We start from the raw sequence: 16,419 nt of genomic DNA, 5'->3' as shown, positions 1-16,419 counted from the left end.
AACTTGCACGTCTTTGGACTGTGGGAGGAAACCGGAGCTCCCAGAGGAAACCCACGCAGACACGGGGAGAACATGCAAACTCCGCACAGAAATGATCCAGACCGCCCCACCTGGGGACAGTGATACCCACCGCCTATGTAGTAGACAGCAGACAGCAAGGCAGCTCACTAGATTTTCAAACAGCTAGTTCCAGCAGATAGTTGTGATGAGACTTAACCATCCATCTCAACCAAGGTCTACACAGAGTTCTCGTGTTCCTGAGCTCTTTATCTTCATCCACTTCTCACTTCTGCTTTTCATCTGGTCACTTACAGCGTGAGCCTGAGCCCGGTTTCTTCTTTTTTTCCAATCTTCACTCAAATTTATTGGGTTCAGAAGAGGCCCTACTGTCCTTCCGCGGGCTGAAAATGGGGATCAGCGTATCCATTACTTGGACAGAGATGGATGGGGGTCTTCACGCGTCATCCCCATAACAAGGACATCAAAGAAGAGTAGTCCCCTCTTTTCAGCCTGACCCCTGTACAAGACTCCCTGCTCTCACCTCATTATGCACTTCTCTTATAGCCGTTTTGATATAAAACCCCCTGTTGGAGCCGTCCCCGATCCTAACTGCGCGGCCATCCCATCAGCGGCGCTTTCATTACAAAACATGAGATGCTGGGGAGTCAAGGACAGTGTGGCAATAAATGAGGGTGGAACACATCTGGAATCATTGTCATACAGGTTAAGCGTTAGACGGACTTCATTCTGCATTGGTAAATCAGTGCTCGGCCCGACGCTCATAACCACCGGAGGTAATAAAGATACAGGTTGGAGCAGGCCCTTTTCCTGACCAAGCCCGCTGGCACATGTCTGAGATTGGCTTGATAGAGTGACTGTTCTATCACACTGCCCACACGGTCACCCTGCATAGAGGAATTAATTACAGATCTAAGCAAATACCAGGTCATCTACTGCCATGAGCTCCACTAAAACAGAACGATGTGATCCAGGGAACACTACCAATGAGATGCACACCATCAAATTAGAATGAAAAGGACAACTTGTAGTAAGCGTTGATCAGATTTTTCTGTACTTGAATTGTAGCAAAAATATGTTAATTCAGAAGTCCCTGGAGATCTTCAGATGTAACAATTTGTCTTTATTTAATTATTTATTAGGATTATAAATCATGTTTTACACACTTTGGTTACATTCATGACAGGACAGGTAGTTACTGGTTACACAAAATTAATCAGTTCACCCATTTACCTCACTTGCACGTCTTTGGACTGTGGGGGGAAAATCGGAGCTCCCAGTGGAAACCCACACTGACACGGTGAGAACATGCAAACTCCACACAGAAAGGACCTGGACCGCTCCAACTGGGCATTGAACCCAGGACGTTCTTGCTGTGTGGCGACAGTGCTACCCAATGTGCCACCCAATTTGTCTTTCCAAACAAAATTCTAAATGGTCCAGACTAGGGTCTCCTCCCTGGTTCTTTGCTGGACAATACAAAGCAAGACAAAATAACTATTGATGCCTTTAATCTTTGGTGCTGGAGAAGACTTTTGAAAGTACCTTGAATGGTAACAAGGACAAACAAACAAATCCTCAACCAAATTGAACCTCACCTTTCAGTTAAAGCTGAGATGAACAGACTCAAGCTCTTACTTTGGACACAATATGAGAAGAACCAATTCATTGTACAATTATGATTGTGAGATTTGAAAGTAATGGAGGAAGAGGACAGCCAGCAAGCTAGATAGATGGATGGATCCAAATAGAGGAACTATGAACAAGCCATTAAGAATCTTGAAGACCCAAACACAAGGTCTTCAGGATGTTCAGAATCGACTCAACTGTCCCTGCCTGAAAATAATTCAAGAGGTTAACTGTTCTTCTTCTGAGACTATATTTATTTATTTGGATTTAACAAATATAATTTTATGGCAAGAAAGGTATTATGTTTCTGTCTGCTTATTCTATCTTGTCTTTATAATTTGGGCTATTTTATTATTTTCATTTTTATTTTAATTGCTGCAAGGTAGGTTAAGGTTCTTGTGTTGTCTTGTGTTAGAATTTCTTTCATGGTTCCAGGCATGTGTTTCTGAGATAATATAATTAAAAACATATATTTTGTCCAAAAACATGCTCATAAATTTGAGCTTTGCAGATAATTATTACAGTTTTTTTTTAACCAAACCAATTGGAAATTCAACTATTAGATTGTATAAATGATTGTTAACACTCACTGTATGGAACTGGTGCAACTGGAGGGTTCTGGATGATGTGTGTCGGTCCTGATGGACTCAGAACCAACGGCTCGTCTACACTACCGGAACGTAGGATGGCCAACTCCACCTCCTCATCAGTCAAATCTGTGTGAAGCGGATAAAAACCACAGTGGAAGTGTTACAGAGGAAAATCACTACAGGAAATCATGACATCACATCACATCACGTGTAACCCGTCTATAACCAACAGCACATGCAGCAGTGAAGCTACAGAGGGTAACCCAGGACTGACTGGCACAGCAGAGATCTACTCCATTTCTTGTGGTTCAGCCAGTGAGAACAGACCCCGTCCATATCTGGCTGGTTTATTTCCCCAGGTGAAGCCCCTCACCCCCCCGACCGATAAAACGCATCATTTTAATTCCTCCATTGTAATGTAAATGTATTACATAATTTTGCAAATGCCAATATAATCTAATCTTCAGATCTTTTTAATGATTTTAGGCAAGATTAAATTGTATTGAGGTCTCTGATGGAAAATGACAGAGGAGGGCGAGGGGGGGGGGGTTCTAATTTTAACATTTCCTTTTGTGGAGAAAACAGGCGGTTTATTTCCAACACCTCACACAGCCACTCTTTGTCTGGACTTTATTAAACAAATGGAGGTAAACAGAGAGCAGTGTAGAAATGGTAAAGGCCCTTAAGAGAGTGTCTATCTGCAGCTCACGAGCTGAGATTTGGACATTTAATGTATGATTAAAGGTGGTAAAAACAGAATCGCGTTCCACAGCTGGCACATAAAAGCAAATTGTTCCTATTTAGTGCTACTGATTGTGTACAGTATGATTGTGTACTGTTCTTTGAGGTATTCTGGTGGCACAGCAGTAAAACACACTAGTCCACTACTGTTAGAATCCGGGATTCAAATTTTGGCATCAGCCGAGTGAGAGTCTACGCACAATTGGCTGTGTCTGAGGGGAGATGCATTCTTAAGGCAAAACTTAGTAAAGCTGTTGATGCTAAAAATGACTGATTCTTTCCCAAAAATTTTGTTTTATCATGTTCATGCTTAAAAATAAATAATGCAAAAATATAATAATAATATTATAATAATAAAAATTTAGTGTTTTTATGTTTGTAAACATTTATTCTTATTTTTACTTTAATTTGTCTTTATTTTTATTGTACAGGGTGCCCCTTAAGTCTGTACACATGGGCAGAATGCATATTTTCAATAAATTTCAATAAATAGTCATTAGAATATTAATCAATAACATCTTCATTGTGTTTTCCACTATTTGTGATGCAATATGTATGTGTGTATTTTAGTAAACTAATTTAGTAATATTTCCTGTGTCCAGACTTTAGGGACACCCTGTACAGTTCCCTTGGGTGTCATGAAAGGCGCTTTTTTAAATAAAAATTAAATTTTATTATTATTATTAATTGTAATAGTTCAAATATATCTGTTTTTCTCTCTCTCACTAATCCCATGCTCTCCTTCAATCTCTCTCTCTCTCTCTCTGTTTACCGGTGATGTCTCCAGGGTATTTCACCAGTCCACACTTCCATACCCCTCTGCTGCCTGCCAGGGAGCCATCAGGCTGAGCTTTGCTCCGTTTCTACAGCAGACAGAAAGCTGGCTTTTGTGCTGTAATACACGTGTCACAATTGTGGTAAATGCCAGCGGGACATGTGCTTAAACAGCACAGCAAGTGCTAAGAACCTGGCAGAGAACAGACATTTTGCCCTGTTTACTGTTGACTGGGTATCAAATCTCAGATCTGAAGTAAACAAAAATAAAACCAGCACGTTCATTTCAAACTACTTATGCACGTGTATGTACTACACTGGGACATTGGTAGCCTAGTGGGTAGAGCTAGTGTTGCCAACTGCACGACTGTGGGTTTGAATCCAGCTCTGCCATGCATCCACTGTTGGGCCCTTGAACAAGGCCCTTAAATCTCTCGGCTCCAGGAGAGTCATTTATGAACTGACTCTGTGCTCAGCCTCAGATTCCAAACAAGTTGGGCTATGTGGATCAAGACTTCCATCGGACTGTATTTGTATATATGACAAATAAAGGCATTTTATGTGCCATAGAGTATACTTATTATTATACTCACTGTACCTAAGCATTTTTGGAGGGTGGTTTTAAAATAGCAGACCATGTTAAGGTCCAAAAATTACTTTTACCTTTACTGTTGTTTATATTTCAGAGTTACCTATAATTGAAGCTAATAAGTGAGGAGATAAACATCAGGATAAATTGTTCTACTGTATATTAATACAAAAAAACTGCAGCAGTTCAGCTGCTGTCAAAACAAGAGTTAGTCTTCCTACCAACTCAGGTCCTTAAACCTTAAACGTTCTAATTTATATCTAAAGTGAAACGAATGCATCAAAGTGTCGAATTTCAGTTCTTAAGTGAAGAGAACGCCATTCAGTTAAGTGTAACCACTAGACTCATCTCAAAGTAATAAAATGCAGGGCAGAATCTAGTTTCTGAGCCTAATTTTATGGATAAGAGGTCTGCATATTGCTGTGGACTCATTCCCCCGTCAGAGGGGGTATTAATGAAATTTATACTGCCACCATTTTCATTAAAATGACCATTTACTCACTTTTATCACTCTCGCAGAAATCTCCAGGTTAAGGTCAAAGGCACGGGGAGATTCTGTTAAATACTCCGAGCGCTCGGGTTAAAAGAGAGGAAAGGAAGTGGGAGGCATCAGGGGAGGGGAGGAGGGTTAGTCTGAGACTAAAATGGCCATGAAAATTGTTGAATAATTTAAGGCAAATATTGGCCATCCTGTCTTGCGTGGCAGAGCAAGTGGCAGGAAGTGGCCGCAGCCGTGTGCTGAGCTGGTGCAGTCAGTCTGCGCTGCCCAATAAGCAATAATGTGTCCCTGGACTCAGCATTTATCCGAGCGCAGCAGACTGCCCGGTGGCAGACTATTGAATGAGTAGGGTGAACCCCCCCACCACACACACACACACACACTTCACCGTGAGTCAAATCTCTTTCTTTAGGACAGCTAGAGCTGAAAGACACTTCTACAAAGTTCATGGATTCATCTCAAAATAATAGGTACACCACATAAAATACATGAATAATCACCTTTACAAATCCAAATGCACAGGTGAGATCTGTTGGAGCAGGGGTGGGCAATTACGTTGTGCAAGGGGCCACATGACAAACTGGGACTGTTGTGGAGTTGTCTTATTTCTAATCACCACTGACCTCATGCGGGCCGGTTGGGTACAGTCAAAGGGCCGGGGGGCATACAATGCCCAGAGTGATTTCCTATTAACAGCGTGTACACCATCAGACAAAACACCTTAAACACCTGCCTAACCAGCTGCCAAAACGGCTTGGACCTGAAGCAAATCTGTGGTAACTGGTACCAGCAGGATCTCAACTTCTGTACGTTGTGAGGTGGATCGTCCTGCCATCCAACCTGGTGCTATCACTACTGTGGCTAAACATTGCATACATTCCCGATTGTTTACATGATCTTGCATGGAAAAACAGTATTTGTTGGACTTAGTGTCCAGTTTTGAAGCCTGCTTGCCCATTTTAGGTGTTTTCAATGAAGGACCATTGAATTAGCATGGGAACTCTGACTGGCTGGCAACTACAGGTATGTAGCCCAATTTGACGCACTGTGTTGTGACGTTCACCTGTATTAAAATGATCAATTCCATCCAAACGTGACTCTTCTTTTGGTCCGTCCCTGACACTGTGGTTGAAACTACAAAGGCTTGTACCAAAAAAAAAGAGACAAATGCAAATTCATTAACACGTTTGTGTTTCTTGTCCATTTTAAGCCCAGTCAGCTAATTTGTTGCCTGTGATGCCATTATCACAAGAAAACTGTACCGTGAATAAAAGAGCCTTTGAGATCTAATTTGGGTAAAGAAAAGAAAAAAGACAACAAGGTGAGGGCAAGTTTTACATATAAAAGGAAAAGGACACGAAAAAGAATCCATGAAATTTATTACGGTTTCCAAAACGTGTAGAACGACCTTCTGCACCCTCGTTTCATATCGACCTGCCGGGAGATGACTTTTTTTAAGCCGTAAATTACATCTAATGATGACACCGTAAAAAAAGAACAATAATGAAAAGCTATTCTGTATTTCATTATACTGTATTATTTGGTGCACCTGATACACACGGCGCCTGTTTATGAGTCGGCGTATTAGCACATGCTCAGCTGAAGCATTTGCTTTGACCTTGCCATTCTCATTGGGGCATGAAATTACGCTGGTGGCACTTTGATATTACAGCTATAAATACTGTAAACTGCATATCTGGGCTGCGTTTCCTATTGTCTTTCAACATAAACCTGATCGGTATTTATTTAAAGCAAAACCCATCGCTCGTCATTTTATTTACAGCTCTATTTTCTGGACTCTGGTTTTCAGGCTGTTTTTTTTTTTTTCTTCTTTTGCTTTTTTTATTTATTAATTTTTTAAAGATGAGGCGACAGCACCCACCATAAAATCTGATTCTCCAATTCTAGAGCTTCTAAACTTTATGGGTTTAGGAGAAGCTTGGACAACCAATTATAAAATTGCTTACTGAAATATTTTGGGCGATAAAAGGCAAATGCTGTTTTATAGCTCGGTGCCGGCTGCATTCGTTTGCCCTTCAGTGAACGCTCCTCACTTTTCCAACTTTTGGATTCTGTATGAAACATCCATGTCAGATCACACACATTAGATACCTCTATTCATGACCTTATGAAATTTCTTTATGGATTAAAAACTGATTCTTGTTCTCTGCTTTATCACCCTTCGGCAATGACAATCGAGAATAAGAGCAGGGCTAGGTGGCGCCGTGGAGTAATTTATAACCACATCAATTCCACCACTTTCTCAGCAGGCCTTGGTCATCGTGATTTTTGTCCAAGAGGCGAGCAAACACCATCCTATTATTATCTGAGATGATGAACCACGTCCTCTCCAGAAGGGTGTATGCTGTGTTATACTGCTGGTGCAGCACCGCCTCCGACAACAAGCTGCTATAATACATATAAAACAAGACAGGGTACCGGTCAGACCCGGTCAAACTAAACCAAGTCTGAACCTGCTGTACCAAAGTAATCAGATCCTTCACAAGAATTCAAACTCTGCCATGTTTATTTTTATATATTTACACTTATTTAACTACCATATTTCTGTACCAGAGTAACTTCTCTTCTATATATAGACAGGCAGCACAAAGGCGATACAGAGGGGGTTGTTTAAAATGCAAGGTCACAGGAATGCAAATGTTTATTATTTTGTAGACAATGCACTCGAGTGGCGCAGAGGTCTATTATGGAAGCCCACCACCACTGAGAACTGGGTTCAAATACCAGTGATGCTATCAGCCTACAGGGTGTCTACACAGACACAGAGATGATTGGCTGTTGGTGGTGGCCCAAGTTTCTAGCTGAGTCAGACCCAATGCAGCCCTGTGCATGATAAAAGTAAATTAAAATGATTTAGAATTCCAGATTCATCTGCATCAATTTTTTTACATTTAAGCTTTTTTTTCCCCATTTAGGACATCAGAAATATGAAATAATCCCTGACTAAAACTCATGCATGTCTACCAGTGACCCTATTTTAAGGCCTACAATCCACAAATGACCTAAATGTTTTTTTTCTTTGCATTAATGTAAAAAATTGGTGGTCAAGTCAAATATACAGTATGTTCTTATTTAAAAAACAAAAAACTATAATAACTGCAAATTATTATTATTTTTTAATTTTTCTTTTTCTCCCTTTTTAGCGCGTCCAACTGCCCGATTGTGTCATGCTTCCTCTCCAGCAATGCCGATCCCCGCTCTGATTGAGGAGAACGGAGCTAATCTAATGCATCTTGTCACCTACACTTTGACGAGTGCAATGCGGATCAGCCCTGTGTATGGAGAGACACACCCAGACAGCACTCTTTTCCCGTCTCTGTGCAGACGCCATCAATCAGCCAGCAGAGGTCGTAGTAGCATCAGTTATGAGAGAGTCCCTATCCGACTTTTTAATATCCCACCCCTATCTGAACAACAGGCCAATCGTTGTTCATGTGGCTGCTCAGCCCAGCCAGCAGGCAGAGCTGAGACTCGATACGATGTATTCGAGATCCCAGCTCTGGTGTTACAGCTTGTTTTTGCTGCACCACCTGAGTGCCCGATCTGCCATGTTTTCATCCAATCTAAAAAGTATCACAATCCAGTCTCCATCTAACAATAAATAATTGCCAGTTTACACCAGTAAACTGATCTGTGTACAAAATATTACCAGTCATATATATTTCCTATGCGTAGTGAAACCAATCAGCTCCCTTATACCAGTGAAGGGAGCAGGCAGGTATCCTTCAGTGCAGATCAGAGCAGACGTGTGCGTGTAAATAACGTAACACGGACGAAAAGATTAGCGTGTAAAGATCCTGCAACATGTAATCAAAGCGCTGCCTGTTTTCCCCTTCATCAGCCTTGACTGCCTGCTGCACGAATCCAATTAAAATCCCGCTCAGCGCCAGGCGCTATTGTTTTATTTTATGTGAGCTGTGACATTTCTGGCCGCTAATACGGAGCAAAAAACGACAATATTTACATAAATATGACATTAAAGTGTATTAAAAATTAGGGTGGACACACGCTGTTCTGTTGGCGGTGTGATCGAGTCGGATGGAAGGTGCTCGGCAGGTCAGCAGACAGGCGGCATGGTGGGGTGTGGGGGTGTTTTAAATAAAAAAAGGACATTTACAGCCTTCAACTAAGATTCCTTTCTAATAAAGAACATACAGCAACGTACAGATGTGCTCAGAGATGAAATTAAAAAATATGTTTACACAGTATCAGGCACAGTATCACGTTTTGGCTTGATTTGTACCTACAGGCAACATGTTCCTCAGTTCTTTAAATCACAATGCACGCCCTACACCCCAGCACACCCCCATGATCAAAAGTATACACACCACTTCTAATGCGTTCATTTAAAGCCTTTTCTAATGTGCATAAAATGAAGTGTATAGCTACGCAATCTACAACGGGTCACATTGAAAATGCATCAGTGTCGAAGGATTTCAGCACCGTGACAAATCAGGTCATCATTCCTGACCAGACAGAAGACAAAGACGCATCTGTATGATGATGAACATGATTTCCAAGCATGTAAGTAAGCTGTTCCTAAGAATCACCTGCTCTAGACTGCAACACTCACTACAAAATTCCAAACTGAATCTGAAAGCAACATCAGCAGCAAACAATCCTTTAAGAACTTTATAGATCAGGTTTTCAGGGCTGATCAGGCAGCCACAAGCCTAAGCGCAGCATGCACAAAGCCAAGTGGAGAAAATCACACCAAACGCTTTTATCCAAAGCAACTTACAATCATCACTGAATACAATTTAAGCAAGTGGGGGTTAAGGGCCTTGCTCAAGGGCCCAACAGTGGCAACTTGGTGATGGTGAGGCTTGAACCAGCAACCTTCTGATTACTACTTTAGTAACTTAACCACTGAGCTACCACTGCCCACCATGGGTGCGCATTGGCGATTACATTGTTTTACACTTTGGTTACATTCATGACAGAAACAGTAGTTACTCATTACACAAGATTCATCAGTTCACAAGGTTATATCGAACACAGTCATAGACAATTTTGTATCTCCAATTTACTTCACTTGCATGTCTTTGGACTGTGGGAGGAAACCAGAGCTCCCTGAGGAAACCCACGCAGACACGGGGAGAACATGCAAAGTCCACACAGAAAGGACCCAGACCGCCCCACCTGGGGATCGAACCCAGGACCTTGCTGCTGTGAGGTGACAGTGCTACACACCAAGCCACCGTGCCGCCCTGACATTTTTAGGTAAGAAGTAGGTTGGTCTGGTATTGTTTTAATGGCTTAGGCTGGGTTTCCTAGATTTTTTTTTAGCCTTGTGTCATTACAATAGTCTGTAAGAGGCATTTACAAGCATTGATCCTACATGGTAATGCCACCCAGGCACAAAGTAAGTTCCATGGTTTGGTTTGGAATAGCTTAACTGCCCTGCACAGAGGTTTAACCTCAACCCCATGCAATAGCTTTGGGATAAACTGGGATGCAACCAGTCAGCAGGGCTATTCAGTCAGCATCAGAGTACTCTTGTACTAAAATAATGGACGTGATACCGTTTAGTCATACAGTTTCTGCTGACACTTTTGGGAAAATGATTTTTACCCCTAAAGTACAGTTCCAGGGACTTGCAGGATCTATCTTTTAGGAGCGATTCTAAAAGGATGTGGTTGTCAAAACTACCTTCTTTCTGCTGGTCATTCTTTTGAGGTTGGGGTTCATAAACTGACACTTTATTATAGCACCTTTATTTCCATTATGACTAGTTAATAATGATCAACAGTCTGAATGAAACTGCTGTACAAGTGGTCATACACTTTTGGCTATGTAGTGTATTGTACATACTTAATACATACCTAATTAAAATGCATATTTAGGACACTTTTAAGATGGATGAATGGTATGTTATGTATATAAACGGTTTATTAGCCTGACCTTGGTTTAACCCAAATCCTAATTAATGGGTATTGACTCAAAAATGCGAAAATTTAGGGTTACATCAAAGCTGGAGTATTTAAGTCATGTTTTAATATGAACCATGTCAATCAAAACACACTTCTGCTTTGAAAAATAAGTAAAAAACCGACATAATAGACGTCAACACAAGGAGCGGCCCCGCTCGCCGAAATTGCCTTCTGTGAACTCAGCGGGACTCTGGGAAAAAAACAGGCAAATTTTGTGCGAAATTTAATAAAGTAAAATTGGCTTAAGATTACTCAGCACTTTGCCTGCAGATTAGCCTCCCTCCCTGCTAGCCTTCAAATTGCTCGAGTCGCTTTCAAAGTGCTACAACGTTGTGACATAATTACATTGTTCAAGGTGAAGCGAAGTCAAAACGGCCCTGTGCTGACACAAGGTGATTTTCCATGACATGCAAATTTACAGAGAAGAGCGGCCGGGCTATTCAGAGACGACTCTCTGTACAAAGACTTCATCCAAACCGAGCCGAGCTTCGTCCACTGGCGGTGTGTGGGGGTTACTCAAAAACCATGATGGACTCCGCTGATGGAGTCGCTTTAAGCACAGATCAGTGACAACTGACGCCGCTACCTTTTTATTCTTAATCTTTGAAGCTGTCAAAGCAAACAGCGCTGGTCATGTTTACTTTTGTGGTATGATCATTCTTTGTACGTGTACAGACAATTTAAAAGAAAATCTCTTGGCCGCTCAGGTGGCGCAGCGGTAAAAACACACGATGGAACACCAGAGCTGGGATCTCGAATACATCGTATCGAATCTCAGCTCTGCCTGCCGGTTAGGCTGAGCAGCCACATGAACAACGATTGGCCTGTTGTTCAGATATGGGCGGGACTAAGCCGGATGGGGTCTCTCTCATAACTAATGCAATTATGACCTCTGCTGGCTGATTGATGGCGCCTGCATACAGATGAGAAAAGAGTGCTCTCAGGGTGTGTCTCTCCATACACAACGCTGAGCTGCACTGCACTCATCAAAATGTAGATGATAAGATGCATACGGCTGCTGCCCACGTGTCGGAGGGGGCGTGGGTTAGCTTCGTTCTCCTCAATCAGAGCTGGGATCGGCATTGGTGGAGAGGAAGCATGACGCAATCAGGCAATTGGACGCGCTAAAAAGGGAGAAAAAGGGAGAAAAGGGGGGGGAATGCATAAAGAAAACTAAAAACTAAATCTCTAAAGAAAAACTGTACAAAACAATTGTAAAGTATATACATTTGTAAAAAAAATTTTTTAAAAAAAGGATAAAAAATTTCACTAATTTCTTTTAACTGACCGTCATTAGCTGACAGTTTACCAAAAACCGACATAGGTCACACATGCTTTATTAAGATGCAAAATATCCACATTGTATTTGTAAAAAAACAAAAAGGGCCAGTGCAGTGAGTTTCACATACAGTCAGATTTTAAAGTGCAATAGTTTTGACATTTATTATTTAAATGATAGAAACGTGTAAAACATTTTCCTGTTTGGATTAGAATCTCTGAATGCAGTGTGGAAACAGAGCTGACACATGTGCACTGAGGGCGGGTAAGAGTGTGTTCGTTTGTTTGTTTATTAGGATTTTAACGTCATTTACACTTTGGTTACATTCATGACAGAAACGGTAGTTACTCATTACACAAGATTAATCGGTTCAAAGGTTATATCGAACACAGTCATGGACAATTTAGCATCTCCAATTCACCTCACTGCACGTCTTTGGACTGTGGGAGGAAACCGGAGGACCCAGAGGAAACCCAAGCAGACATGGGGAGAACATGCAAACTCCACACAGAAAGAACCCGGACCGCCCCACCTGGGAATCGAACACAGGACCTTCTTGCTGTGAGGCGACAGTGCTACCCACTAAGCCACCGTGCTGCCAAGAGTGTGTTTGTAATGGGTGCTCCTGATCTGTACAGACTGCAGCTGCACTCTCAAATTAAATTATTTATTTATTATTTATGTATTATTCACGTATTTAAGTTGTAACACTGTGTTTAACACATTTGTGTCACTTTAGTCCATTATATATTTTCATTTTTAAAGTTTAGGACTGCACTTTTATTTATTTATTTATAAGATTTCTATTACAAATTAAATGGAATCAAGCATCAGATGTTAAAAAAGAATTAAAACAATGCTTTACCCATCATAAATCAAAAAACTTTTGTGTTAGTTTTTAGTTACATGCCTTCTTTAGTTTTAATTAGTTTGCTGCAAAGGCTGCTTTCACTAGGGGTGCCAAAACATTTGCATAAAACTGTACATATATATGAAAGTAAAACAAGCAATTAAACTGCAAAAGCAAACAGAAGGTTAACCAAACTAAACTCGGCCGACTGCACACATGCGTGACTGCACCAGACTGACCGAACGCTGCAGCAGTACTGTGATTAGCACCGTGCTGTTGATACTGAAGCTGCTGTTTTACCATGCAAACTCTTCGTCATGGCTGCTTGTTTGCTCAACAAACGGCAGCTCACGGCAGCTTTACAAGCGGGAACCGTTTAAAAGTAACATTTCATTCTAAAAAGCAACCTAGTGACCTGGAAACTGGACAGACATTCAAAGACCTTCAACATCTGCAGGAGTATTTTATTGATTATCTAAATAAACAGATGTTACAACACGAGTGCTGCCGTCAAGAACATCGATGTGAGAGAACGTTTGACTGGCAGAAAAAAAAGGACAAAGTGAAATATTAAATATTGTCAGATTTGGCAACTTGTAAATAATGATTTTTTAAAGCTGCTCCAATGTCGCCAATGTGGATCAATCGTCTGTATATTTAATTTAGTACTATTTTTATTCAGGACAACCTTTCTAACGCAACCCTCCTATTTATCTGGGCTTGGGACAGACACTCGGGTCCCAACATCCTATTGTGATGGATGTTGGATGGCAGGAAAAGATCACTTTCAGGTTTCATATTTATTTTTAATGTATAGCTTGTGATATTTGTTATAATATTAAAGGTTGTCACGTTTGTCAAACATTTTGAGAAGTTTATTGGCTTTTAAAAATAAACAGAGTAATAAATAAAAAATCTAATCTCTATAACCATAAACACACACACACCCCAAGCACTTTATTAGGTACACCTATCTGGTTTGTACAATCATTGATCATTTTGTAATCTACACTGACAGTACCAATACATTTTGTGTGTATACAATTACTGACTGTTGCTCTGCACACTTTGTCACCTTCCTGTACCCCATTTAGGATCTGAGCAGGACCCCCATGTGACAAAACTTCATGTGACAAACCCCAACCACCTCTTCCTCACACCCCACTCACAACAAGGCCGATTGTGTTTGTATGGGATGCCCGGATAGGTGGACAGCTGCACAACGTTGTAACCATTTGGACCGAAGGTGATTCATGCAGTGCTACTGAAATTACTCAACAAGACAAATCAAACTCAAACAGATGACGTGAAATAGTGATATTACAGAAATAATCCAGATCCAGACAGAACGGCAAGTGATCCATGAATCCTAAATAAAGCAAACCTGCTGCTAACCAGACATACTTATGAGTAAAATACAGAGGGCACCAGATCGTCGTGATAACCTCGTCCTGTGAACGAGACCAGTGAGGAAATCAATTTTCATATCCGATGGTAACCTGTATCATGTGTAGTGAGCTTAAACACTCCACAAGCAGACGAGACCACCTTCTGACACCAGAGCTGGAATCTCAGCACTTGAATGAGCTTTTAAAATAAAGTAAGACTTTTAGAGAGGAAATAAAAAGGAAGACGTCACATGTAGAAGCTCTAATCTGTGTCAGGAGGGAAGAACGTTAAAGCCGGATGTGATGATGAGATTAGATCATTCAATGTAAGGAATAGATGTCTCCTGTGAGAGGCAATATTACGTTAATACTAAAGAAAAGGTTTTACGCCGAGCTAAGAGCAAAGGCAGGAATCATGGGAAAATTCCCTCACCGTTTTCAGAGGTCATTTAAACCTGTTTTAATTTGTTCCAGGCAAAGATCATCACATCCTTTAGAAAGGGTTTCAGTTCTATAGTGGCATAATGTAATAAGAGAAGAAATGTAACGTTTGCACTAATGCAGTTTAATGGAGGGGATTTTGCATTTACAGACTCCAGTATAAGACCACGACCACTATACGAAGAAGCTCGAAAGTATGTGGACACCCCTCCTTGTTCTTACATTTCACATATACCATTTATATTTAGCAGACGCTTTTATCTGAACTGACCTACAATTATAATTAAGACCCTACCTAATTCATGGCTGTGAAAATCGTGTCACGGAGCATAAAACGAGTCTTTTCCTGTGTAATATTCAATTAGTTGTGAAATTCAAAATGTAAGGTTTGTTTATAACTATAAAACATTTTTCATTTACGTACAGAATGAAATACAAGGTGCTATATGCGATATGAGGGTCCTAGCAATCATACAGCAATTAAGTTAGTGTAACAGACTTTTTTGTGGTGTAGTGTGCTGACAATGTTTGATGTGTGTTTACATATTGAGAGCATTTTTGTGGATTCCATAATCAATGGAAAAGTGTGCTTCTCTACACACGTGATCATCTCTGTGCTGCACCTCAAAAGAACAAGCTAGTAAAGTATTTTGCTCCAGATCATTTGTCTATGTACAGTTGATTTCTTTCTTTATAAACTCAGCAAACACGCGCTGGTGTGCCAACGACCCGCATTTTGTCCATAATTTGTACCACGACCTAATCAACACATCAAAACACTTTAAATTTATCAAAACAAAACTCAAAACAAAACTCAAAACAAAATCGAATTACTCACTCACTCACTTTCTTAGCTGCTTATCCAGTTAGGGTCGCTTGAGGGGGGGGGGGGGGGGAGCCTATCCCAGCTGTTCAATGGGTGCATGACACACAGTAACCCCCTGGATGGGGCACCAGGCCATCGCAGGGCAGACACACTTACACATACACACACCCATTCACCTATAGGGCAATTCAGTGTCTCCATTTAATCTGACGGCATGTTTTTGGACTGTGGGAGGAAACCAGAGCTCTCGGAGGAAACCCACGCAGACACGGGGAGAACATGCAAACTCCGCACAGAAAGGACCTGGACCGCACTGCCTAGGGATCGAACCCAGGACCTTCTTGCTGTGAGGCGACAGTGCTACCCACCGAGCCACCACGCCACCCCGAAATCTAATTAATTAATGAAAATTGTGGCAATCTGGTCACACTGTGGTTTACAATGTGTAACGTAAAGCCTTGTCTGTGAACCATTTAGTTAGTGTACAAGTCACTTTTTTATGTGACTGTTAAAATTTGTTTTTTTTTAATTATTTTTGTCTGTGAACCATTTTTTTGGCTCGCGACAGAAACCCTGTGCTAGCAGATTATCCTGCTGTGCCAACTGGGCGCCCAGAATGACGTCCTTCTTTCACAATTCCCAATTTTAAGAACATGTTAAAGCGCTTTGTGTCATGTTCATGACTTCTCTTAGTTCGGGGTATGAAGTAATGAGTGACGGCTCCATGCAGTGTGTGGCATACATCACACATACACACACACACACACACATTGATTAACGGCTCAGAATGCAGAGTGAATGCAAATGCCTGCTCACCCCACGCGGCTCCTCTGGTCGATAA

At 41.2% G+C, this 16,419-nt stretch overlaps 1 protein-coding gene across 1 annotated transcript in view; it reads right to left on the bottom strand.

The window, feature by feature from the left end:
- pex14 (peroxisomal biogenesis factor 14) overlaps window positions 1-16,419 on the bottom strand; it is a 77,390-nt gene that overhangs the window by 28,017 nt on the left and 32,954 nt on the right. The window contains exon 4 of the mRNA XM_063015448.1: window positions 2,238-2,363. Coding sequence (XP_062871518.1) covers window positions 2,238-2,363 — 126 coding nt within the window. The remainder of the gene's footprint in view (window positions 1-2,237; window positions 2,364-16,419) is intronic.

Source organism: Trichomycterus rosablanca, chromosome 19 (assembly GCF_030014385.1).
Source record: "Trichomycterus rosablanca isolate fTriRos1 chromosome 19, fTriRos1.hap1, whole genome shotgun sequence".
Taxonomy (NCBI): domain Eukaryota; kingdom Metazoa; phylum Chordata; class Actinopteri; order Siluriformes; family Trichomycteridae; genus Trichomycterus; species Trichomycterus rosablanca.
Note: the sequence above shows the minus strand (reverse complement) of the source record. Positions and strands in the feature narration are given on the sequence as shown.